This window comes from Cyanistes caeruleus, chromosome 2 (assembly GCF_971803275.1).
Source record: "Cyanistes caeruleus chromosome 2, bCyaCae1.hap1.1, whole genome shotgun sequence".
Classification (NCBI taxonomy): domain Eukaryota; kingdom Metazoa; phylum Chordata; class Aves; order Passeriformes; family Paridae; genus Cyanistes; species Cyanistes caeruleus.
This window is the reverse complement of record NC_141702.1, coordinates 7275820-7299416: the sequence shown is the minus strand read 5'-3', so window position 1 is coordinate 7299416 and position 23597 is coordinate 7275820. Positions and strand designations below refer to the sequence as shown.

Here is a 23597-nt window from a genome sequence, read left to right as displayed (position 1 = left end):
CCCAAGGGAGTCTTAGAATCACTTCTTTTGACCTGTTGCCTGGGAGGGAGGAGTTGTAGGGAATTAAAAATTCAGCTGACTCCCTAGCAAGATAACCTGGTATGCAAAATTAGCACATCAAAGCTTTATGTGTTCTGATTCTGCACAAATTCAATGCAGCTACATTATCACAATGAACTGGAGCTGATCAGAGATATTAGAAGAATAAATACCTATAAGATTAATTAATTATCAGAAAGATACACTTCTTCCTGTGTAGAAGAGGAAGGAGGAGGAAGGACACACAATCTGTAGTGCAGACACATTTGAATGCAGCAGCCCCTCAAGTCACTCTTCCTTGAAAATGGAGTCTGTAGACATACAATGTTTAGTGTCAGCTGTAAAAAAATGCATCCTTGAACTCTGAACTCTTACTGAACCAAAGGGTTTTACAGAGATGTTTTATTAGTGATGTCTGAGCCACAAGCTAGTGTTACATCTTTAAAATAGAGAATGAAATTAGTTTTCACTCAGAGTTTGATGACTGCTTGAAGTAGGTTTAAAAGAAAAACACTATTTTTATGAAGGTGGAGTTTCTACAGGCACTGTTGCAGATATTGCCTTTGGGCATCTCAGGGTTTGGAAAGAGTGCTTTTTACAAGCTTCAACATGTGTTTTTGGGGGCTGATGTCCAATACTAGATGAAATAAAAGTCCATTCTGGTGACAGTACCCTACTAGCAACGAGTAGACAGTTGCAAAGAAACTTAAAACTGCAGGAATTAATTAGTTTCAAAAAGCCATTAAAGTAAGAGAAATTGCTTAATAATAACTGATGATAGAAAAGGGAGCTGAAAGGAGAAGAAACAAATGGTATGATAAGATAGAGGCTTGTTCCAGACACAGGGGCAGAGCTGAAGCACAACAGCTACTCAGAAGAGACTAATTAAGATGAAAAGTGTGGGAGGAGCAGAAGTAGGATTTACTATAAGCAATATCTCATCCTCTAGGATTGTTATTAACCTGGGCTTCTAGTGGGAGGTGTCCCTGCCTGTGGCAGAGAGGTTGTAACCAGATGATCTTCAAGGTCAAACTCAACCCATCCTATGATTCTATGATCTTCTTGTCATGTCTGAGCCAAAACCAATATACAACAGCAAAACCTAACGAGATATAATGAAGATGGAGAAACTAACACTAGCAACTCAATTTTCACATTAAGGCTTTATTTTTTGATCATTATCTGTACTCTGTCCTCACTTTCCTGTTACAAGCAGTTTTGCTGTCTTTAGAGTAATAAGGAAAGACCTCCAGTGACAGGAAAAAACATCATGAATAAAATTGCTTAGCCTGAACTGAGTGGCAAAATGTAACATGACTTCTCTGCTCTTAGTTTACTCCATAATATTGCTTATTTTCTTTGCTCTGCTGCAGGAAGGCACGCCAGAAGTGAATACTTTATTGTCCCTGTCCAAGCCCTCTGACCAGGCAGTGTTGAAGCTTGATGACAGATATCTTCCTATAAATGTATGTTTAAAACACATAAAGTTAAACCAGAAGCAAATGAACACCAGAAATCAGTTACTACAAGAATAAGCCATGGTTTGTGCAGTTATTGGTCAGAGATCGAGGAACATAAAGTGACAATTATTTCTGAGTGGGCAAAAAGCAGTAATTGCTCAATAGAGACTTGCACACATTCCTCTTGTAGTGACCTGTTTAATTTTGTTTCCTAATGAGTGGCATTTCCTCATCTGGAGAGACCAGCTTGTTGTCCCAGCTATAAAGAACTACTTAGGAACAGCCACACCTACCTGAGGAGTGACAGCTCTGACCCCTATTATTAGAGTCAACTCTATTATTCATGCTAAATTTTCTTTTGCACCTCCTCTTTTTTTCCCTCCAGTGAACACAGAAGCAATGAGCCCTCACTCAGTGCTGCTGCAGGTTTCATATTTACAGCAGTGTCCAACCGCTTTCCTCCTTTTGAGTAAGTGCTAGATACTGTCTTTTAACTCACATCTTTATTTTAAAATGGAGGCATAAAACACAATGGGATAAACAAAAGGACAAGTTAATATCTGCTTTCCATACCTAAAAGAACAAGAGTGGTGCACTTCTGATATTGATTTTGAGTAGCAATTTATCAAAAAGTCATAGAAGGCACAAAGCACACGCTGCATCAGAAATAGAACTAGAGATCTTGGTTTGCTCTCTGGACCAGAAGCCCACACAGGTTTAAAAATAACAAATGGCTACTGTATTCATTTTGCAGGATTTTCTATTACTTCATAGCTGTATAAAATAAAATATTCATGTCCCAACTTTGTTCCCTGCCAAGCACTGATATGATTTAGTAGTGGATGGGGAGCTGGACTGTATTTGTTCAGTGTGGCAAAGACTTCTTTGCCTACCGCACTGAAATTATTTTGGGATTTACAGAACATCTATGTAACCATAGAGAAAGCAGCTTTCCAGACAGTCCAGACCATGTTGTGAAGGGAGGCAGTGCTGACTCATGCAGACTGAATTATGGCAAATAAAACTTTGCCAGCTGCTGAGCAGACACAGGGGTTTTACTTGCTATCCCTAGCTGCAGTGCAGGCAGGCAAAAATGCTCAAGCACACAGGAATTTCACAAGTGCCAAGTGCTGACAATAGCAAAGTAATGGGGTTGAGCAAGGTTATTTGTTGCAATTTTACAATCCTTACGCTACAATTAGTAAATAACACCCTGGTGAAACAGAGCTGCAGTCATTTCAGACGCATTTGTTTCTCCACACTCAAGTTTTGATGCAAGCCAAGAAACCACTCTAATCCCAATAGGCTGGGATCCCTGCTACACTTGCTACAAATGTGTGGGTTTTTTCCCCCACAAATCTTTCACTTTTAGGTGCTAAAAACCTGTTATTTCATACATACTGTTGGGTTCTGAGGACCAGTAATACTTTTGAATAGTGTACCTCTTGTGTACTGAATTTTGTGAGGTTCTCTGGAATTACACATTCCTTTTAAGGGATGAATGATATAAATATTGTGAAAATTTGAAATAAATCTCAGATTTCAGAATGTTTTGTGAGTTGCTGTGAAACACAAATTTTCTCAGATTCACAGATTTCTGGAGAGATGCTATAAAATAAGTACATACTATGATAAAGATAGGCAAAACAGGGTAAAACAGTAAAGTGATTTAATGATTAATAATTAATAAAATTAATAAAAACAGGAATTCGTTGAAATGGCAAAGAGATCACTGTGGTTTTAAGTTGTCTTATGGGAGTCTACACAAAAGATCTGTGTTGATGGAACACAGAAGTTTCCCCTGAGTGTGGCTCTTGCCTGGTGTAATGCTGAGTTGAGGTGCTGCTGCCCCCATCTGCCTGACATCCTGCTGGACTTTTCCATGAAAAACCAAAGCAAAGGCAAATTCTTTTACCAGCTGCAAGTAATAACGTTGTGCTGTACCTCAAATCAGTGACAAAGTTATTGCATTCAGAGGGTTGGATCTAATTTTGCAGTCTTTCCCCAAAATAGAGTTAAAAACCCCTAAGGATTTAGGGTTTTTTTTGGAGTTGAAAGTTGTCTTTGACCAGAGGTAAGTCTGTCAGAGCAAGTCACTTTGGCACTTACATTGACGTTAATGTTTAACAGAGTTTAAACCAGAGCTGAAATCAATGGAGTATGAAAAGAGATCATACTATCAGCCATTAATGGGTCACTTGAATTTTCACGCAAGGTTTGTCTTGCTTTTATCCTGCTTCTTGCTTTGGAAAGGGAAATCTGTAACAATTTGCTGATCGACTTCATTGATCTACTCCCAGTGTTTCTGAAAATTCATTTGCCAGAGGAATTTTGGCTGCAGAATCACTAAAACACTTAAGAAAAAATTATTCTAATATTTGTGATCAATAAATAGTCACCTGTTAACTTTAACCTTCATGGCTAAATAGATTAAGGCAAAATTATCTTTTTGTCCTGTGTCAGCAGTGTCAGGAAAAGGGCTTTTACTACCTAACAAGATAAATCCACTGGCACTTGGCACTGGCAGCCCTTCCAAGAAATACTGCTCTGCATTGCTGTGGCTGGATATGCTTTTCCTCTTTTGAACTGGGATCATCATGGATTACTACCCACTACCCAGATTAGTGTCTTGGCACTTAGTGAGCATATTACTGGAGGGACAACTTCAAACATGGCAGTTTCAACCTGCTGGAAGGACAAAGAGTACAAGAGTTGTGTCCCATTCTGCCATGCTGAGGTCCTGGGCCATTTTGTCTTACAAGGAGCCAGCTCAGTTCTGCCTGAGTAGTGCTCACTAGACTGACAGGATTTAAAATCAGATGAAAAATAAGAAACACCTTAATACAGAGACACAGCCAGGGAAAGAAGCTCTGTCATTATTATAAAGATGTTAAAGGTTCCTGGTAAAATTCCCATCTTTGCTTGGCATGATGAAGTCTTCATCAATCCTGGAGTGGTAAACGAGAAATGGGAAACTTCACAGGCATCATTCCATGTAAATCTATATCTGCAAACTCTGTTTTTCCCAGGTTGCAATGGAACAACTCAATACACCTGTGCATTCCCAGACTATTCTTGATTTCACCCTTCTGTCAGAGAAACTGCCCAGTGAAAGTCCATATCAATTCCACAGCAATAAGGCAGCTTTGAATCAGAGCCTGCAATAAGTCAATTTAAACACAAACCCATGGACAGGTTTAATTCCAGCATTTGCATAAGTACTTTAGTTTTTCCACCACACCCCCACCCTTTTCTCAGTGCAGAAAATGAATAATGCTGCAAGGTGAATTGTGCTTCCTGAATTGTTAAAAGTTTTTGTAATCTTCCTTATCCACTAAGTAGCCTTGGGTTTTATTTAACAACCATTCAGAAGCAGCATAGAATAAAAATACATTTTAATTTATTTTCTCTTGGGTTTTTATGTTATTCTTACTGTAACTGGTGCTTCACAAATGCAGCTTTTTCTTCACAAGATTCCTAAGGCAAGTTAATATTAGTATCTTCATCTTACAGTTGAAGAACAGAAAGGTGGAGCAATTTAAGCAAGAACATTTCAAACATTTGCTATTCTTGGATACTTCTCTTGGGACACAAAGGCTTACTTGAAGGACTTGCTCTGCCTGGTTTCATGGTTTCATTTGGAGTGGGATGTACTTTCCACAGAGCAAATCACACACAGCTCAAGTCAGCACGGCAGAAATCAAAGGCTGGAACAAGCTACAGTGCAACTCCTCTCCAAGTAAACCAATTTGTCATCACTTGTCACATTCCCACCTTCCTTCTGTTCCCAGCCATATGTTCCCCTCCCCTTCCACCAGCACTGGCACCTGCCTGACTCCTTCTGTGAGCTCAGCCTGAGGAAAGAGAGAAAAATGTGTGATTTCTTTCTGACAACAAGCTACAGAGTCAGTTTTGCATTTATAATAATCATAGAATCCTAGAATGGCTTGGCTGGGAAGAGACCTTAAAGATAATCTAATTCCAACACCCCTTCCATGGGCAGGGACACCTTCCACTAGACCAGATCGTTCAGAGCTCCCTCCAAACTGGCCCTATAAAGTAATTTATTTGTTTTTAGTGTACATTATTACTAATTCTAATAATAACGATTTTATTTATGTACAGTTAGGCATTAGCAATTACATTTAAATTTACTATTGATTTACATAACATAGCAATCAGAAAAGTTTAAAAATAGTCATTACAAATTACCGCAATGTAATTTACATATAACTTACGGATATTGAAATAATACATTATCATATATTATTTATAAATTAAATTTGATAATACCAGAACTCCATAAGCTTTCGATGGTACTGCGGAGGAGGGGGAGCACCCACCCAGCACGGCAGCCCCTGCACTGAGGGGCTCACGGCTCATCAAACAAGTTATATTTTCGGGCATCAGTGAATCACCCAAAAACGCCTTTTACGCGTTTTTTTAACACCTTCCCCTTCTCCCGCTCCGTCCCTCCGTCCCTCCCAGCTCCCGCCCTCACGGGCGGGGCGCGCCGGGGTCGCCGCGCATGCGCGCCGGGACCACGTTGGAGAAGCGCCGGTCCCCGGGAGCGGTTCCCGGAGCCGTTCCCGGGAGCGATGTTCCGCCGTCCCCCGCGCAACTTCCGCGGCCGGCGGCGCGCAGCCTCCAGCGGCAGCAGCGAGGACGAGCCGGAGCCACGGCCGGAGCCGGCCGCAGCCCCGTCCCCAGACTCCGGCGCCAGCTCCCCCTCGGAGCGGGAAGCGGAGCCCGAGGAGGCCGAGGAGGCCGAGGGCGATGCCCCCGGCGCGGAGGGGCCGCTCCCCGCAGAGGAACCGGCCCGCAGCCCTCGCGGCCGGGCGCGCACAGCAAGGCCGGGCCCGGGGCAGCGCCGAGCCGGGGCCGCAGCGGGGCCGGGCCGAGCCGGGAAGGAGCTGCTGAGCTTCGGCGGCGAGGAGGAGCGGGAAGGTGAGGAGAGGTTGTGTGTGAGCGTCCCGCAGAGCAGGGCCGGGGGCTCCGGGATCGGGCTGCCTTGGGCTCTCGAACCCCGCGCTGGGCACCCTCCTGCCTCTCGCTGTAAACACACCCAGCGGTGCTGTGTCCGGGGAAGGGCTCTCGGCAGGGTTTGCGCGATAAACCCGCACTAAAGCATGGGCTGCGTCTGCTTAGTCTGGAAAGGACAGCGGGTATCATCAGTCCGTCCAAATATCTCAAACGTGCCGAGAGAATGGTGCCAGACTCTCTTCAGGATGAGAAGCAGTGGCCATAAACTAAAACACAAGAAGTTTCACCTCAACACGAGGAAGAACTTTTTTACATCACGGGTGGCAGGGCACTGGAACAGCTGCCGAGGGCGGGCGTGGGATGTCCCTCTCTGGAGACATTCCAAACCCACCTGGACACATTCCTGCCTCACCTGCTCCAGGTGAACTGCCCTGGCAGGGGGGTTGGCCAAGGTGATCTCCAGAGGTCCCTTTCAATCCTAAAAATCCTGTGATTCTGTGAAAAGTACTTAGACAATTATTTATGTTCATGTTCTTCCATCTGGAAAGCATCTGGAATCTTACAGCTGGAGAAAATCAGAGAGAGCAAGTACTGTGTTGTTCCATGACTAGTTAATGATGAACAGGCTTAAGTGAATGAAACTTAAATGTTTAATTGAAACTTCTGGGCTGTTGCTGTTGTGGTTGATGAGAAGACATAGCCACCTTGGTGGGGGCAAGCTACAAAGAGGCCCTGCATTTCAGCAGTGCAGTGTTGCTGTGTTGAGGAGGCTGAGCTGCACAGTTTTTAACTAAGAGGTGATCGATCATGAGTGATAAAGCCACAGTAATATTTAAAATTAATCCAGCCAGAACTGAAAGACTGGACGTAGCCCTTAGTGCCATGGTCTTGTTGACATATTGGTGTTTGGTCATAGGTTGGACTTGATCTCAGAGGTCCTTTCCAACCTAACTGATTTTGTGATTCAGAAGTTATGCTGTGCACAGAGTTTAAATGCACTTTTGTATGTAGTACTTATATATTATATGTATGTGCATGTGTATTGTTGACTTTATTAATGTTACTCAGAATCGCTTTGTTTTATCTGGTAGGTGAAGAATTTTTTAAAGTTAAAAAGCCATCCTTCAATGAAGTAACGTTTAGAATTAAAAAGAAGGAAAGACTATTCCCTGCACAGACAGAAGCTGAAGAAAGCAAAAGTAAGTACTTTTTTTTATTTAAGTATTTTATTAAATGTGTGAAAGGTGATGTAAAAATACTTCTGATAGATATTTTTTACTTGTTAATTGAACCCAGAATTATACTTAAAATGTTAGTTTACAGTTTATAATTGTAATGTATTTGTGCTGAAATTATTTTTTGTTTGACCTTGGTAAAACATTATCAGAACTTGGGGGCTGTTCTTGAGGAAACCTGATTATGCAGAACCATGTACCTACATCAAAGTTAACAAGGTGCTGCTAAGTTTATACCTCAACATCTCCTCTTTTGAACTATGGGCCAGGTTAATCTACTGCTTATTACTGTCAGACTGCAGTTTGACCTGAGTATTGGCATTGAGGGAAAATGTGGGCTTAGTACCATTTTGTTTGATGAAACTCAATGTAAACATTATTAAATTGTGTGCTCTTACAACATTTAAATATTTTGATTGAATGCAGTCAATTGCCTTGATTATTCTGGTAGTATCCGTAGTTTCATTGAAATATAGTCAGCTGCCCAGAGAGGCTGTGGACTCCACATCCCTGGAAGTGTTCAAGGCCAGATTGGGTGGAGCTCTGAGCACCTGGTCTAGTGGAAGGTGTCCCTGCCTGTGGCAGGGGAATTTTAACTACATGATCTTTAAGGTACCTTCCAACCCAAACCATTCTGTGGTAAGTTTCCTGTTGGAATATTTGGAGTTTGTGTGTTTTGGAAACAAACATGTCTAAAAGTTCTCTTTATGTATTCCCTTTTTACACCTCTGTCAATTCACAGATATGCCGTATTTGCTAATGTTAGGTAAAAGTAAATTAGGTTGACATTGAGCAATAATTCTCTTTGAGGCTGAGATGGTAAATTTTCTTAATAACTCCTTATAAAAGCATATCATATTCTTATAAAAGGTTGTTCAGTAATCTGATGATTTACTGAAAGTGTAGAGGCAGATGAAGATAAATCAGTATTTTTAAAGAATTTGATAATAGCGGGAGACAAAACAGATACAAATGTTTATGGTTTAGCTAAGGTCTCCCTCATTGTTAATGCTTTAAAAAAAGTGCTTTCTAAATGCAGTTTTTCAAGTCAAGAATCCAAATACACTGTGAGCAATCAGAATATTAATTAGTTGTTATCTGAGAGCTGATCTCATTGTTTTTGTGCATGTAAATACACTCTGTGTCTCAGAAGGACTTGTAGTCTTTCTCTGGGAAGCATAATCAAAGATGCTTTTATTCAGTACAAGAATTGGCTTGTAAGTGTCTTGGAATATTACAATTTGACGTGTTTTGATAAGAACAGGTGGAGATAGACAAGTGACCAGTCTTTGCTGCAGCAAGCTGTAAATAATTTCTGGTAACCGGTTATGGCACATTATATTCCAGCAGCTGAAGCTGAAATAATGGATCATACTTTTTTCCCCAATAATGCAGAAATCGGTCAGTTGGAACCTAGAGTTGGCAATACCAAAGATACTCATGAAGAGGAGGAGGAGAATGAGGATGAAACTTATTCTTCACTGAATGAGGACTACAACAGTTCAGACTCTGAAAATGAATCCAGCTCTCCACAGAGGAGGAAGGATTTATTACCAGGTTCGTTCCTGGCTTTTTGGTTTGTTTTTTTGTTTTTTTTTTTTTGTTTAAGAAAGCTATTTTGGAGCACTCTGTTTGAAGAACATGACAAGTTAGGTGAGATGAGTTTCGCTCAGCTTAGATCAGCTAAGGTATAGGCATCTGCTTATCCTGAGTCAGGGCTACTCTTCTGGAAGGATAGTGATGGTTCCCCCATATTTTCAGTTGCAAACGTTTGCTGTCTTTCTGTGCTAATTTTGGGAATGGAGCAGAAATTATGAGCACTGGCTATAGAAGAAAGGCACCAGAAAATTCCTCTAGTGATGCACAATTCCCTTCATGTGGTAAAAACAAAAACTTATTTTGAGGCTGAGAACCACTTTTTCATCTCCTTATATTCTACATGGTAATCATAATAGAAAACCATCTTGTGTTCTGTATCCAGAGCTGTACAGTGGTGCTGAACAGTTGTGAGGACTAGCATTAGATATAGAGTGTTGCTTTTAGTCTCTTCCTTAGATTATCTCTCTCTTTGATGCAGGCAGTATCCCCAGTGCAGCTCACGTTGAGGCTGCCCAGAGGAAGCGTCAGTTAGCCAGGACAGAGGCTGATTATCTTCCCCTGGATGTTTCAAACAGTCCTCAGGTCTCTCAGAGAAGAGGAAGCAGTGGTTTGGAGAGTGAAGATGAGTCTGAAACAAAGAATCTCGATTTTGCTCCTAAAATGAGAACTCTTAGGCAGAGGATGTCTGAAGACATGGGTGAGTTTGTGGTGTTTCTCCCAGAGGCTTTGTTTTAGTCTCTGGAATAATGTGGGATTTGTCCAGTGAGGAGTGACCTTTGCTTCTCAGGGCTCTTGGAAAAAGGCTGTACAGTTGGTACTTATATGGGTCATTAACCTGGTTTAGATCTCACTTGTGGTGGTACAGGATACTTTGAGAAACGTTTACAAAGTTATTTTTGGCTTTGTTGACTGCAAGAAAATGGCCTTGTAAAAGGCACATTTACTGTGAATAAAGTTACTGTAAGTCCTGCCTCCTGTTTCTGGTCTGGTCTTCCAAGTGCTCTTCCTGCACTGACATTGTAAATTTGAAAAATGAAAAACAAACAAACCAGCGTTCCAGCCCTTTAGAAGTAAACAAAGCTACTGCGTGCAAAACATAACTGACTTTTCCATTGTTTTTATTCCCTTGGAGCTGTTTTGAGTGTTGTTTATGAAGCACAGGTTTGCTTTAGTATTTGGATAAGGGCTATAAGGAATGCATAACTATGAGCAGAATCTGCCATTCAAATTAGTGGTAATGACATGTTTTTGTATCTGTAGTTGAGTGTATGTTCTGGAATGCTCAAGGGTTGGTTGGCTGTAGTGTCACTTACACTCTTGTTCACATGTATTATGCACAGCATTGCTTTGAGACATAAAAACAAGATGTTTGTATGCTTCCTACTGTGGTAGTAGTTGTCTGAGAAGCAGTTGGGGAAATGAATGTTAGTGTGAATTCTATGAATCCCAGTAGCCTTTTCCAAACCTTCCTCACCTTTCAGTTTTGCAGTCCTGCATCTGCAGGTTTTTCATCTGCTGGTTTTTTTTTTGTGTACCACTTCTCAGTATTGGTTGGGAGACCCATTGTTGCTTTAGCTGGAGGAGAACATGAGAGGGGGAAAAATAAAGGGTGTAGTTACATCTAAAAACAGTTGTTTTAACTTCCAGTGTCTGTGGGTGATGGATCGAGTGACGATGAAGCCAAGTGGGAAGAACAGCAAATAAAGAAAGCTGTTAAACTCTCTCAGGTGATACATGCTTTCCTAACCATTGGAAATTGCTTTTTGCTTATAGGCAAGAGAGCTTGTCTGGAGTACTGTTGTATCTCCATCCTGCCCTCTCATTAAAGGAGGATTTTAGGAAGTTATTCCCTGATTCTTCAGGGAAAGATGATTAGAAATATGGGAAGATGATAATGAAAACCTTTAATCTCTGTCTGTTGAGAAACAGTGTGGTAGTGTCAGCCCCAAAGGCAAAGGTATCTGTTGTGGTAAGAGATCGCAAGAAGCAGAGAAGAAAATTCTGAACTCTGATTTTTTTGCTGCCGTGCAAGAGATCTTGAAAGCAAGAATATGCAAATAAGACAAATGTGGCAAACTTGCAAAGCAAAAATTATTCTTTTATTCTGCTAAATTTCTTTTGAGTGGCAATCTGAGAGTTCTCTTCACAGTTCAGCACAATGCTGTCTTTTTTCCAATAAGTAATTGGCAAAAATAAACTATATTCTGATGTGCTGGAAGTTTTGTTTCTAGCTTGGATCACCTACTCTGGATCAGACTAGGAGCATTTAAATAACCAGCTCTTCATTGAGGTCATAATTGACAACTGTAGAAATTTTTCCATTTTGGAAAATTCAGGGAGTAAGGAATGGGAGAAAGTTACATCTTTCTGAGACTGATGTTCAAATCCAGTATGATATGTGATCTTAGGTCTTCATAGTCATTTATGGAAAAGTTAATTGTGCTCTTCAGGAAACGGCCATGATTTTTAGCAGTGGACCTTATTAGTTATGGACTTCATTCTTCAATGGATTGGGTGTTTTCTAGATTTTTTTTTGTGATTGAAATACATATCTTTATATAAGATGTTTAGCATTCAAATGATGTCTTGTTGATCTGTAGAGTTGTAAAGGGAGAATTTGTGTAATTGTGTATTAAAAATTGACACTTAATTCTCGTAGGAAATTTGTGATGATGCTTCAGTGCGTAAATATCAACCAAGCAAACCCAGGTTTGATACCTCTGTTTCTCTACCACCTGTGAATTTGGAAATTGTGAAGAAGCGACTGACTGAAAGGTAACTTAACTCCTTAACTTATGAATTGTCTGAGTTTTTGACAGAGTGAGACAACAGCTTTGAAGTCTTATTCTTTTTTCCAGAGCATTTGGCTTCTTTTGGGTTATTTTCTTGTATAAACATGTCTAATGGAATACTATACATTTTTTTTTTTACTTTTTGTGGCAATGCTTTGTTATAGGGGAACATTTGTACTTTCCAAGAGTGTTTCTGTCAGCTCAGACTTTAGAAAGTAAATTTATTTATTTGGCAGCAGCTTTTTATGCTTGCTGGCAGTTCTTGACAGGAGCCTTGGGTCGATGTTCAGTTTGCCCAGCAAGCAGAACTTCACTGGGGGCAGGTGGAGCTGGCACTCCCACCCCTCCTATGGTAGTTCTTATACCAGCTGCAAAAATAACCCGCTATTTCCTAAAGCACCCCAAGTTCTCTGCAGTTCAGAACGTGCCTGGATCTTTTTCTTTAGTTGTGTGCTAGGCTGTGACTTCTCTTGAGCAGCTCAATTGCTGTGTGGGTTGGACATGGGAACCTCCTGGAGGGTGTGTGGGAAGGACAGCTGGGGTCAGGCATCCCAAGGCAAGCCATCCTCTGTCATCCCTCCCAGCACTGGGAAGCAGCTGTTAAGATAAGTTTAGACAAGTAACTTAATACAAGTGAAACATAAATTGTGCTGTGAACTTCCACCGGGCTCTCTCTATATAATCTTTGCTTTGTATGGAACATCACTGATGCATTTGTTTAGAAAAAGGAAACTAAGCTGGACTAAATATTTTTGAGGAGTTGTATGCTTTCTTAGCTTTAATTATCTGAAGGGAATTGAGTTAACTGTAGGAGGAATTTACGTACAGAATCAAAAATAAGAATACAGCTGTCAAATGGGAAACTTGTCTGGAAAACAGCAAGAAGGAGAGGGGGAATCTGTTTGGTGTAAACTTTGTAGATGTTTTTAACATAATAGATTGAAATAGATGAATCTTGTTTCTTTTTAATTTGTAGCACAGTAGAACACAATGGCTTATTCTCTTTGGCAATAGTTGAACTAAAATTTGGGTGAAGGAGGTGAAATAAATTGTGGTCTGTGCCTTGATTCTTTTCTAGGCCTGCTTAAACTGAGCAAACACTTGGGATATGTAAGGAGGGAAGGGGTAAAAAAGAGAGGAAGCAGAGTTGTAATATATGTAAATGTTTGTGTGCTGCCTGTCTGCTAGAGACAGCTGTGGACAGAAGTTTTTGGTGTTTATCACACAATACTAAGAGTTCTCAGTTGGATTCTATTTAATAGTGAGCACATTGTGAATGCTTACAGGTACTTCTGTCATGCAACTTTTATTAACTGGTATGGACACGGTGATGTGAACTGTATTTTTTTTACCAGATTACATTGGGTAGACTATTTAATAATGTGATACCATGTAATTCTGACTTTCATGTTTTTGGTAAATGTGGTGTATTGAGGAATCCAGGTAAAATATCTGTGGTGCTTTCAAAACCAGCACCACATAAATGACATTTGGGTCTCCAAAGCCTGGTGTTTTTCCATACCCTGTACTTCTGGAAATGTTGACATGGGTAAATCTTTCAGTGCTGCTCAGGTCAAATGCAAGTGCTATTATTAGCACAGGCAAAGATTTTGTATGTGATTATAATGGGAAAAATGTTTTGGAATGCATCAGCTGTTAAGTTGGCAATAGTTCTGATTGTCTGGGTTTCTCTCTTTTAGGATAACGTCCTTACGGGATGTGCACCGTGCCCACCAGAGAGAGTATGAGAAATATATGGAGGATATTGAGAGCTCAAAGATGTCTGTCCAGGAGCTGGAGAAGTCTTCAGATGCAGCTTTGAATTACAAATTCTACAGGGCCATGAAAACATATGTTGAAAACTTGATAAACTGTTTGAATGAAAAGGTATATACATTTTCCTTTTTATTTTTTTTTTAAGATGATAAGGGTGTATTCTGTCAGTGAAAAATGAGGGATACCACCCAGTTAAAAATCAGTTCTGTCAGAACAAAATTTAACTTTAATGTACTTTTCTGTCACTTTGCAGTTGTGAATTTCTTCAGGTAACTTTAAAGAGAAGAAATGTTATTTAGTGAATACATTTTCTTCAATGGCTAGTGCCTCAAAAGCAAGCTGCAATAAAACATGGGACACTAACAGTGTTTTGGTGAACCCTTTTGTATGAAGCCTTAGTCCTTGATGTGTAACTGGCATTTAGTTCGTGTTTTCAGCCTTATCAAAGAAAGCCTGAAAACTGCCATGACTGGGAACTTACTCTTCAATCTATGACACTTCAGGTTCTAATTTTACAGCTGTACTAAAAACCCATGGAAGCTGTTTTTTGTTCATTCTTGTGAGATTTAAATCAGCTGAAAGCCTGATTAGTGTTTACTGTATTGCAGCTGCAGGACATTAATGAAATGGAATGTGCGGTACATTCCCTTCTTCAGCAACGAGCCGTGAGAGTATCGAAGCGAAGGCAGGAGGAGCTGAAAAATGAATCTGCTTATATTCAGCATCTGACAAGTTAGTACAAAGTTCAGATTTTCAGTGGGACGATAACTTCTGTCTTTGAGCAGAAATGCAATTAATTTTTGGGTTAAGATTTTAATTTTCACCTTTGATCTCCTTTACCCTTCCCATTGTCAGTAGGCTTATTCTGCTGTACCTCATTTGAAATTATTAGCTCAGTAATGCCCATGATACTGTTTTCCTCTGGTTTAATTTTTCTGAATACGACATGGCTGAGTACCTTGTCAATTTTTAATTGTTCAATTTCCCATCAGTATTTAAAAAGAAAAATGGTAGTCAGTTTTCCAGTAGCTCTCAAGTTGGAGAAAGCTTGCTTATTGAATTCTGTGAATATCTGAAAAAGCTGTGTGTAATTAGCAACATCACTTTTATCTGAGAGTGTCTGTAAGGCTATGTGTGTGCTCAGATTGTAGATTTCCAGCTAGGAGGTGACACAGTTGGCAGAGCATGAAGAGAGAAGCTACTTAGTGTAAGGATTTTATCTAAAAGAAAGCTGTGTTTCAGTCACTTTTGGAAAAATTAGTACAATTTTCTCAGCCTATATTTTCTTTCCTCACCAAGATATTGTTTGTATGCTGTGTGAATCTCTAGCTGCTGCTATTTAAAAAACCCAAACAAACCAGACCTCCAAAACCAAACCCTTTAAAACTGTTTAGGCAAAGCTGAGAGCAATATGCTTGGAGCTGCTAGGAACAGATGGAGGGCAGATGCACTGGATCCTGGTAAATACTAAATCATATGGGTTCAGTCTTCTCACTTCAGAGGATAAACTGCTGATGAGAGAAAGTAGCAGCCTGGATGGTTTTGTAAAATGGCGTAGCCAACTGACAGCAGGTGTAAGGAGAAAAGGGTAATGCCATAGTAAGAGCTGCTATTAAAATGATTTTACCTCCAGCTCTTTACAAATGAGGCTGTGCTTGCATGTTTAGCAGCACAGAGCATTGTTTTTATGTTCCTAGTTGTATTTAATATAGTGGAAAAGCTGGTTTTCCTTACATGATAGTACTTCAGTAGTAGTACACCCTTTCTCTTCGGCATGTTTTGCCCATCAGCCAATTAGTGCTACAAGGAATTCACTCTTAGTCTGGATACTGTTAGAGTTTTGACTAGGTTTGTTCTTTTGTTGTCTATTTTCCAGATTAAAAAAAACCCCAAAAAACTAACAAAACAATAGGAGATTGTTTCCTGTTTGAAAATAAAATAGAGACTTTAAAAACATACCACTTTATTTTTGGTTGTCTTATAGGTGGGAATGACAATCCAATGAAAAGTAAATTGGAAGGTGATGAGAAGACAAAGCTTTTGGAAATGTGTGAGCATCGAAGGTAACTGTTACCTAGAGGTGCACTTAACTCTGTTAAAAGTGCTGTGCACTGACTTTCTGTCATTCCTGCAGTCATGAATGTAAACCTGTAGGATTACTAAATGAGATTATACTGAAAATATTTCAATATTTGGTTTCCAAATCTTCCAATGGAAGCCATGTATGTATTAAAGTCATTCTCTTCATGTTGATTTGAGCCTGAATGCTAATAGACCTGGATATTTGAAATTAAAAAACTTTACGTGAGACAAATCTATGATGGAAGCTTTTTCCTTCCTGATTTAATAATAGGAACTTTTACAGTAACATATTTTTGTATTACTGTATAAATAGTAAAATTGGGCAGAATTGTTTCTGCTGGAGAGGTGGTAGTGGTGATGAAGCAAATCATCCTTGGGCCCCAGCTTTGCTATCAGTGGGTACATTTTGGATGTTCAGAGATTGGTACCAATTTTTTATATTGTTGGGAGCTTTAAAAGTTTTACAGTTGCAGTGGTATCTCAAGTCATAATTATACTTGGAAACAGCAAGTACCTTGGAATTTTAATGGATGAAAAGTGGTATAATAACAGCAATTTCCACTCAAATCAGTTACTGTTTAATGTTAATTGATTTAAATAACTGGTTAGAAGTATTTATGCTATATTATTTCTGTATAATTTATCATTTTCCTGTGGTAGAAATTCAAGCCATTGATTTTGCAGCCTTTTTTTCTTGATGCTGTGGCAGTAGTTTTTAGAACCTCACTGGCACATGGGTGCTGTCACCTGTAGGTGATATATCCTGTAGGTTGTTGAACAAGTGATCCAGGACTGACAGGACAGTCTGAGAGCTCAGTAAACACACACTAAACTGTCAGACAGGATCCAGTTCAATCCCAGATGCTCAGTGTTGCAGGTGGGATGAGTTTTTTGCCTCATCAGTGGTGAGGAGGTGAAGTGAAGGTTATTTCATGGCTCTTGAGGGAGGTCAGTGATGTTGTTCTAAGCTCTTGGATGTCAGTTCCCAAATCCCCTCCTTTTTCCACAGTTTAAGAGTCCTTTTGATTCCGTTGCTCCCCCTTGCCTCTCCTTAGGCTGTTTTTCTCGTGATTTGTTTTAAGTACATTTGTTGAAGTTGGACTATTTTCTTTAAGCTTTCTCCTGCACACAGGAGAGGATAACTCATCTGGCTTCATTCCAAAATGCAGGACTTGCAGGCGGCAGGCGAGGGAGCAGTCAGGAGAAGGAGATCACCATGAGGGCTTGTCGAGTGATGAGGAGCTGACTCCCACAGAGGTGAATGAGTTCCAGAAGAGCAAAGGTTGGTGACGGTCCTAATGTGATGTCCTAGATGAAGATCTCTTGATATTTCTTTAATGATTCCTGTTTTTAAAGGAAAGGTAGAGGAATACTTGGTTTGAGTTCCATGTTTTTATTCACACACTGTAGAAAAAAATGCGCCCAGGCAGTTCTCACTAATGTCTTGGGAAGAATGAATGAGTGGTTGTAGATTTCTTGTGGTGGCAGCACTATACATGGCTTTTTAAACTGTAGGTAAGATCTGTCAGATTATGCCAAAGCTGATCTGACAGTACTCAGTGCAGTCCTGCAACACGTTTTGTACAGTCAATTTATTTCCTGAAGCTGGAGTAAGAATTAAAGGTTGGTGATTTAATTATCTTGAGTGAATAGAGGAAGAGGAGGGAAAGATATAATAGCTTTTCTTCATGTTAACAGCAGAAGGATTTTGATGCCTGAAATGTTACCATTGCGGAACAATGTTTGAAATATAGTGGTTATATAAATCTGTGAAATAGATGAAGAAACTTGCCTTTTCTTGGTCTTCTGACACTATTTGTTTCTAAAACTGGGTTTTTGTGGGAGCTGTTTTTAAACCATTTCAGTGTGAGGTGTGTCAAAGATAAATAACAAATGCAATTCTCCTAAAAATATCTCTTATGTCCTATAGATGTATAAACTCTTCAGCTTATGCCTCAATAAGTTCTGTGATTTTCTTTTTATTCCCAATGAATATTATCCATAGATAACGTTTTAGAGGATAGTAGGAAAATCTTTGAAGATGTACATGCAGATTTTTGTGACATCAGAAAAATCCTGTTGAAATTCCAGGAGTGGAAAGAGAAGTTTCCCGACTCTTATTGTGATGCTTACATCAGTTTCTGCCTGCCTAAGCTATTAAATCCATTGATCAGAGTTCAGTTAATAAGTTGGAATCCTCTTGAGGTAGGTGCATCAGCTGACATATTTGTTGAAAATTTTGTATATACTATGTATTAATATGATTTTTTTTTTCCTATACATAGTACAATGTGTTAGAAATTAAGACAGCTACTGTGGCTACTGTGTTGTGTCAAAAACTGAAGCATGTTGTGGAATCTTCCCCTTTCCCCTTTCCTTTTACCTCCAGCCCCTTTTGCCACACCTCCTGTAAAAATAGTTCTTCTACTGGGTTCTTTGAAGACACTTGAACAATCCCAACTCATTAAATTCTAGCTTTAAATCTAGTTTTTCTGTTTTGGCCTATTCAGCAATGAGGGTGGATCTGAAATTAAGTGGGAATTTGGGGTGTTACTGGATACAGCTTTTCTCTTAATGCTGGCCAGCTTAACAACTAACAGGAGTCATCTTTCAGCAGAATTTTGCAGAGCTGGAAGAGATGCCCTGGTTCAGAGCTATAGAAGAATTCAGTGATGCAGAAAATGTATCTGAATCAAAAAGGGATGATGATCATGATAAAGAAGTTTTGCCTAGAGTGATTGAAAAAACTATTCTTCCCAAAATTGCAGGTATGACAAGATTGTATTGAAAATATTCACTGCAGCTACACAATAAAACCTTAAATAAAAACGATAATATCAAATAATGTTGGTAATATCACATAAGAGGCAATGATTATGTAGTTCCACAGAGTTGAGGGTATGGTGGCCTCTTCAAAATTATTGCGAGAGGCTGAGCTTTTTATATGTTTACTCCTGTTATATTGTAATGGCTTGAAACTCGGACTGATAAGTACATGCATATTATGAGTGAAATAAATTACTATTTTTTTCAGGATTTGTGAAGAATGTGTGGGATCCTTTATCTACTTCACAGACAAAGAACCTTGTACAGCTTTGCAATAACATCTTTGGAAAACAAATCCTTTCCAAAAATGAGCCCAGCCGGGCAAGAGAGGTAAAAGCTGTGGTACAGAGAAAGGGGAACTTCACCCGCCGTGTGTACTTTTGTGTGTGCTCCTATGGGCACTGAGAACTTCTCCTGAAGTTTTTTGGTTCTGATTACATTTTTGTTTTGTCTCTTTATATTAAGGGGATTTAACAGTTAAACTTCCAGATCTCTGATTCTCACCTGGTTGAAGATGATGATGCAGAAATTAACAACTGTTCATAGAAAAATTCTGCCTATTCTGTATCTGTCTAGAATCTGTTCGTAGCTCTCATCTTCCTTCACCGCAATAACAATAATTTGCATTTAATTAGATTTCCAAATTTGAGCTTTAAATGCTGGCAATGCTTCAGTAGTCCATTCCTTAAGCTTTTATTTATGAAGTAGGCCTAGAATTTTAAAACTTGAGAATCCCCAGGGGTTTGTTAATTGGTGAGGAGAAAAAAATACTACGTAATCCTAGCAATCCTTTAAGAATTACTTTTATATTCACTCTAGGAAGTCCTTCTTAGCCTGATTCTGGGTTTTTTCTGATGTAAATCAGGAGGTTTATCTAGTGAAAATCAGATGGATTAAGTGGTGAAATGGGATAGATGTCTGGGCCCAGAGTATAAAAAGAAATATTTTATAGAAAATATTTGCCTTCCAAAGTTTGCTGTTTTGAAACCATGTCTTAAAGTCAAGCAATAAACTTATCTTAGCAAGAACTTTAAATAAATAAATAGGATTAAGAAAAAGGTAGGTAGCAATCTATGGTACCTGAAAACATGTTCCTCAAAAATGCATACTATCCTAGCTATGGTGATTTTTTTTTTTTTAAAACATAATATTTAACATCTTTTAATGGAGATCCCATGTGTAAAACTTAGGTTTTAATCTGTACGGTTTTCATGCTGCCTTGTAGATTAATGTGCAAAAAAAGGCCTCACCTAGGGATACAGCTTAGGGATATAGCAAAACCCTCTAGGCTAAGCCTATAGATAATTACAGCTGTGATTTGTCTGCTGTTTCTATTTTTTATTCAGGGTCTCAATGTGTGTTACATACAAATGGCAGCTGCACTTATCTCTTAAGATATCAGACCTCTTGATGAACTAAATAACCTTTGAGGTTGTTACAAATGGAATATGAAGTCTTTCTTCTGAGGACACATTAATAATTCCTTTTTAATAGGATTTGATGAACACAGTTGTCCTAAGAATGAAGAAATCTGTAGAGGAAGATGTCTTTATTCCTCTGTATCCCAAAAGGTAAGCTAGCCCTGTGAGTCTCTTAAGTTGCTATTTTTTTAAGTTCCTCTGCTTTTCTCCCCTACAGATGTAAATGAAATATTGTAGACATCCATGTCTGAGAGATCAGATGTCTGTTTATTTTCTTTTAAATCTAACAAAAAATAACCTTTATTTTAACTTTTTCTTCCCATGATCAGCACTGTGGAAGACAAGTCATCACTACGTTCAAAATTTCGAGAAAGACGGTTCTGGTCAGCTGTTAAGGTAGAGCAAATAGGGCTGGTTCTGTTCTCTTTGTCCTCTCTGAAATTCATTTCATTGGAAACATTAACATCCCAGCCAATATTCCAGTTTTTCTGCTGTTCATGTTAGCTGTCTTCCTCCTTGACTCAGAGCTGGTTAATTCTCAGGTAACATAACTTCAAGGTATTATACTTACACAAACGCAGCCTTACACAAGGATCAAAAAGGACAGTTGTAAGGATTTATAGTGATAGAGACAACAGAAAAAACCCTCAGTGCCTAATACTGACATGAACTACAAGAAGATCTTTGTGATACCACAAACTGTGTCATCATCATGTCATGAGGGACTGTGTGTAGTCTTGTCCTGAGCAGCTGTAGTAACTTTTCACTTCTGTCTTTGATTCTCTTAAAGTTTGCTTAGTTGCCTTCTGTATTTAGCAAATTGTTAAACCTCCTAGAAGGGTAAAATGTTCCACCCTTGGGAGGTCATATATACACATATACAGGTGCATATAGGTATCTATACATACACATAGATGTACTTGTAAGATTAATTAGGTTATTTATTCTATGCAGTTTATTAGTGGCTAACTGACCAGAAGTTTGGAGAGTGTAAATCCTAGAGTTTGAGGACTTGAATTGGATGCACATAGTACCTTTCTGTGATTTTTCTTTTATGAAACTTGTAACAGTTTTAGCAGTACTTCCAGCTAGCCGCTCTACAGATTCTTTGTTTCTTCTTTACTGCAGCTGCTTTCCAATGTTGTTCTTTGGGATGGGATTGTCCAGGAAGACAAGGTCCGTGATTTGGGACTGAGCAAGTTGCTGAATCGTTACCTCCTCCTGAACATCCTGAACACACCACTAGGGCCGGATAATATAGAAAAGTGTAATAAGGTAACAGATAACGTTCTTTGGAAAAGCATGTATGCTAAAAGCCTTTTTTTCTTGAAGAGGGGTCAACACTAAAGGTGGAGTATTTTTAAAAAAAATTTAAACATTTAAAATTTGATTTTAATTTTTTTCTTTTAGTAACCTTGCTGCATAAGAGCATTTTAAAGCAAGTACTGGTCTGTAGTTTCCTTAAGCATAACTACTTGGAGAGATAATCAATGTTGTTTTGAAGGAAAAAGCACACTAGTAATGACTGAACCTGCCAGAAGGTTGCTGTCAGAAATTATGTGACTTGGTTGTATTGAAATACTCATTAAGCTTTTTACAAATATTGTGTGAACAGGTGGTTGCATGCCTCCCAGAAAGATGGTTCCAGGATCTCAAGGGTGGATCAACTCTCCCTGAATTACTGAACTTCAGCCAGCACTTGCTGCAATGCGCCCGTGCGCTACACAAGGACAACCACAGGTAATGGATGAGGCTGTCCTTCGGATTCAAGTGCATTCCCCCCGTACTTAGTGTTAAATTCTTTTTTAATTCCTTAAATACCATATATTTGGCACTTTTAAATATGCTCATGTCATGTGTATCTATCTATATATCTATATATATATCTAAAAGAGAAGATGGAGTCTAATGTGAAGGAGCACTTTAGCAGTCCTTGTTTCCTGTGAGAGTTTGAGGTGGTTGACGTTGGGTGCTGTTAATAATTAGAGTAGCCAAGGTCATGAAATAAAAATGATACTTTAGACAAGTTCATAAAAGTGCTGCTATATATTTTTCTTTTTTTTTTTTTTTATTCTTAAATAGCGATGAAACAAAAGAAGTTCTTCTTCTGCTGGTGAAAATTGGAGCTCTGCATATTGTAGAAGACTTCATTGAAGAGCATAAACTTGAACACCTTAAAGCAGTAATTGGGAAATAGAAATCTTTGCAGGAATGCTTACATTACTGAAACAAGCCTGGTATTCACACTAAACCAATTCTAATATGAAATTTAATTAGTGGATCCTACCTACTCAGAGGTTGTGGTAATCACTATCTTGCTGTTAAATACGTGAGGTGATTTTTCTAAATGCCTTTTACTGCCATCTACTCCTAGATTAGGGAATATTTAGAAGTTGCAGTTGTCAAAGCAATGGTTCAGGCATTCTAAAATGTGTGACAGTGCTTTACTGCTGTATCCTTCTTGGAAGGAATCCTGGAGAGAAAGTGCCTGTGAACTTCATCACTGCTAGCCAGTAGACAACTTGACAAGTTATTTTCAGTATTAACTGCTAAATAGCATTCTGACTCAGCAGTCACTGAGCTCTTGTGACTTGAGGTCCACAGTGATTTTTGGCAGGGTTATTGCTAAGCCATTTCTAGTGAAAAGGAATTCATGATGCCCCTGATGCAGAAACAAGGGGGGTCAGTGTAGGTAAGGAATCAGGATTTTGATCACAGACATTGTGATGATGAGAAGAACAGAACTTCAGTTGCTTTCTAGTAACTGGAGTTCTAGAAATCTCCTTTTGCTTCCCAGTAAGCGCTACAGAACTTTTATTTCTTCATATCCTTATTAAGATATTATATGATTTCTAATGTTTTATAATTTTGTATATTTGCAGTAAATATTGTTACAGAATAACAAGGACGTTTCATTGTAAAAACTGTAGTGCACCACAGAATCTGTATGTTTGTGACTATTTCTCCAAAATCTTCTGGGAATAGAATTTAACTCTTCTTGACTTCATTCTTATGCCTTCTTTTTTATATTTTTTAAGTTAAAAATATATTTTTGTAAAATACTTCAACTGTAAATAGGTTTGATCAGTATGACAGACAAAAGATTAAAAATAATTCGTTTTTTTTTAAATAAAATATTTTACTATGGTAATGACTCTACCAGTTCAGTTCTTTAACATGTGACAAAAATATTAAGAAAGATCTATGGAAAAAAATCCCTCCAGCTCCAGTAACACTCAGTAGCTTCAGGCCTTATGTTACAAATGCTGCTTTCTAACAACCAGTTTTTGCTGGTTTTCCCTCAGAATGCCAACAAAAATGCAACTGCTGATCAGCAATCACCACAAGCCCATGATCTCATTACTTTTCTCTTGTTCTGCTTTG

At 39.0% G+C, this 23597-nt stretch overlaps 1 protein-coding gene and 1 long non-coding RNA gene across 5 annotated transcripts; one reads left to right on the top strand and one right to left on the bottom strand.

Moving 5' to 3' along the window:
• Positions 1-1983: 1983 nt before the first annotated feature.
• LOC147654584 (uncharacterized) lies at positions 1984-5963 on the bottom strand. Its single transcript, XR_015282701.1, has 2 exons — positions 5793-5963; positions 1984-5353 (listed from the first exon to the last, which is right to left on the bottom strand). It is a non-coding gene; the product is annotated as an uncharacterized LOC147654584 (long non-coding RNA).
• A 65-nt stretch (positions 5964-6028) lies between these two features.
• Positions 6029-23364, top strand: GCFC2 (GC-rich sequence DNA-binding factor 2). Of its 4 annotated transcripts, none has more exons than XR_015282695.1 (18): positions 6029-6446; positions 7574-7681; positions 9113-9274; positions 9795-10013; positions 10964-11043; positions 11976-12091; positions 13809-13995; positions 14493-14616; positions 15869-15947; positions 17136-17248; positions 17972-18171; positions 18581-18734; positions 19001-19122; positions 20139-20363; positions 20543-20609; positions 21342-21488; positions 21829-21953; positions 22296-23364. XR_015282695.1 is itself a non-coding variant. In XM_086875657.1 (18 exons), the coding sequence occupies exons 1-18, from the start codon at positions 6098-6100 to the stop codon at positions 22408-22410; spliced, it is 2544 nt and encodes an 847-aa protein (XP_086731783.1). In that variant the 5' UTR covers positions 6032-6097; the 3' UTR covers positions 22411-23364. The 4 variants fall into 4 exon arrangements, 2 of the variants coding, with proteins under 2 accessions (XP_086731783.1, XP_086731784.1); XR_015282696.1 differs by having other exon boundaries at positions 6030-6446; positions 18584-18734; XM_086875657.1 differs by having other exon boundaries at positions 6032-6446; positions 20287-20363.
• Positions 23365-23597: the final 233 nt, after the last annotated feature.

Coding starts and splice junctions, on each gene's coding strand:
- GCFC2 (XM_086875657.1), top strand. CDS start 6,098: ATGTTCCGCCGTCCCCCGCGCAACTTCCGCGGCCGGCGGCGCGCAGCC. Junction 10,014..10,963: donor GAGGATGTCTGAAGACATGG/GTGAGTTTGTGG, acceptor TTTAACTTCCAG/TGTCTGTGGGTGATGGATCG. Junction 11,044..11,975: donor AAGCTGTTAAACTCTCTCAG/GTGATACATGCT, acceptor TAATTCTCGTAG/GAAATTTGTGATGATGCTTC.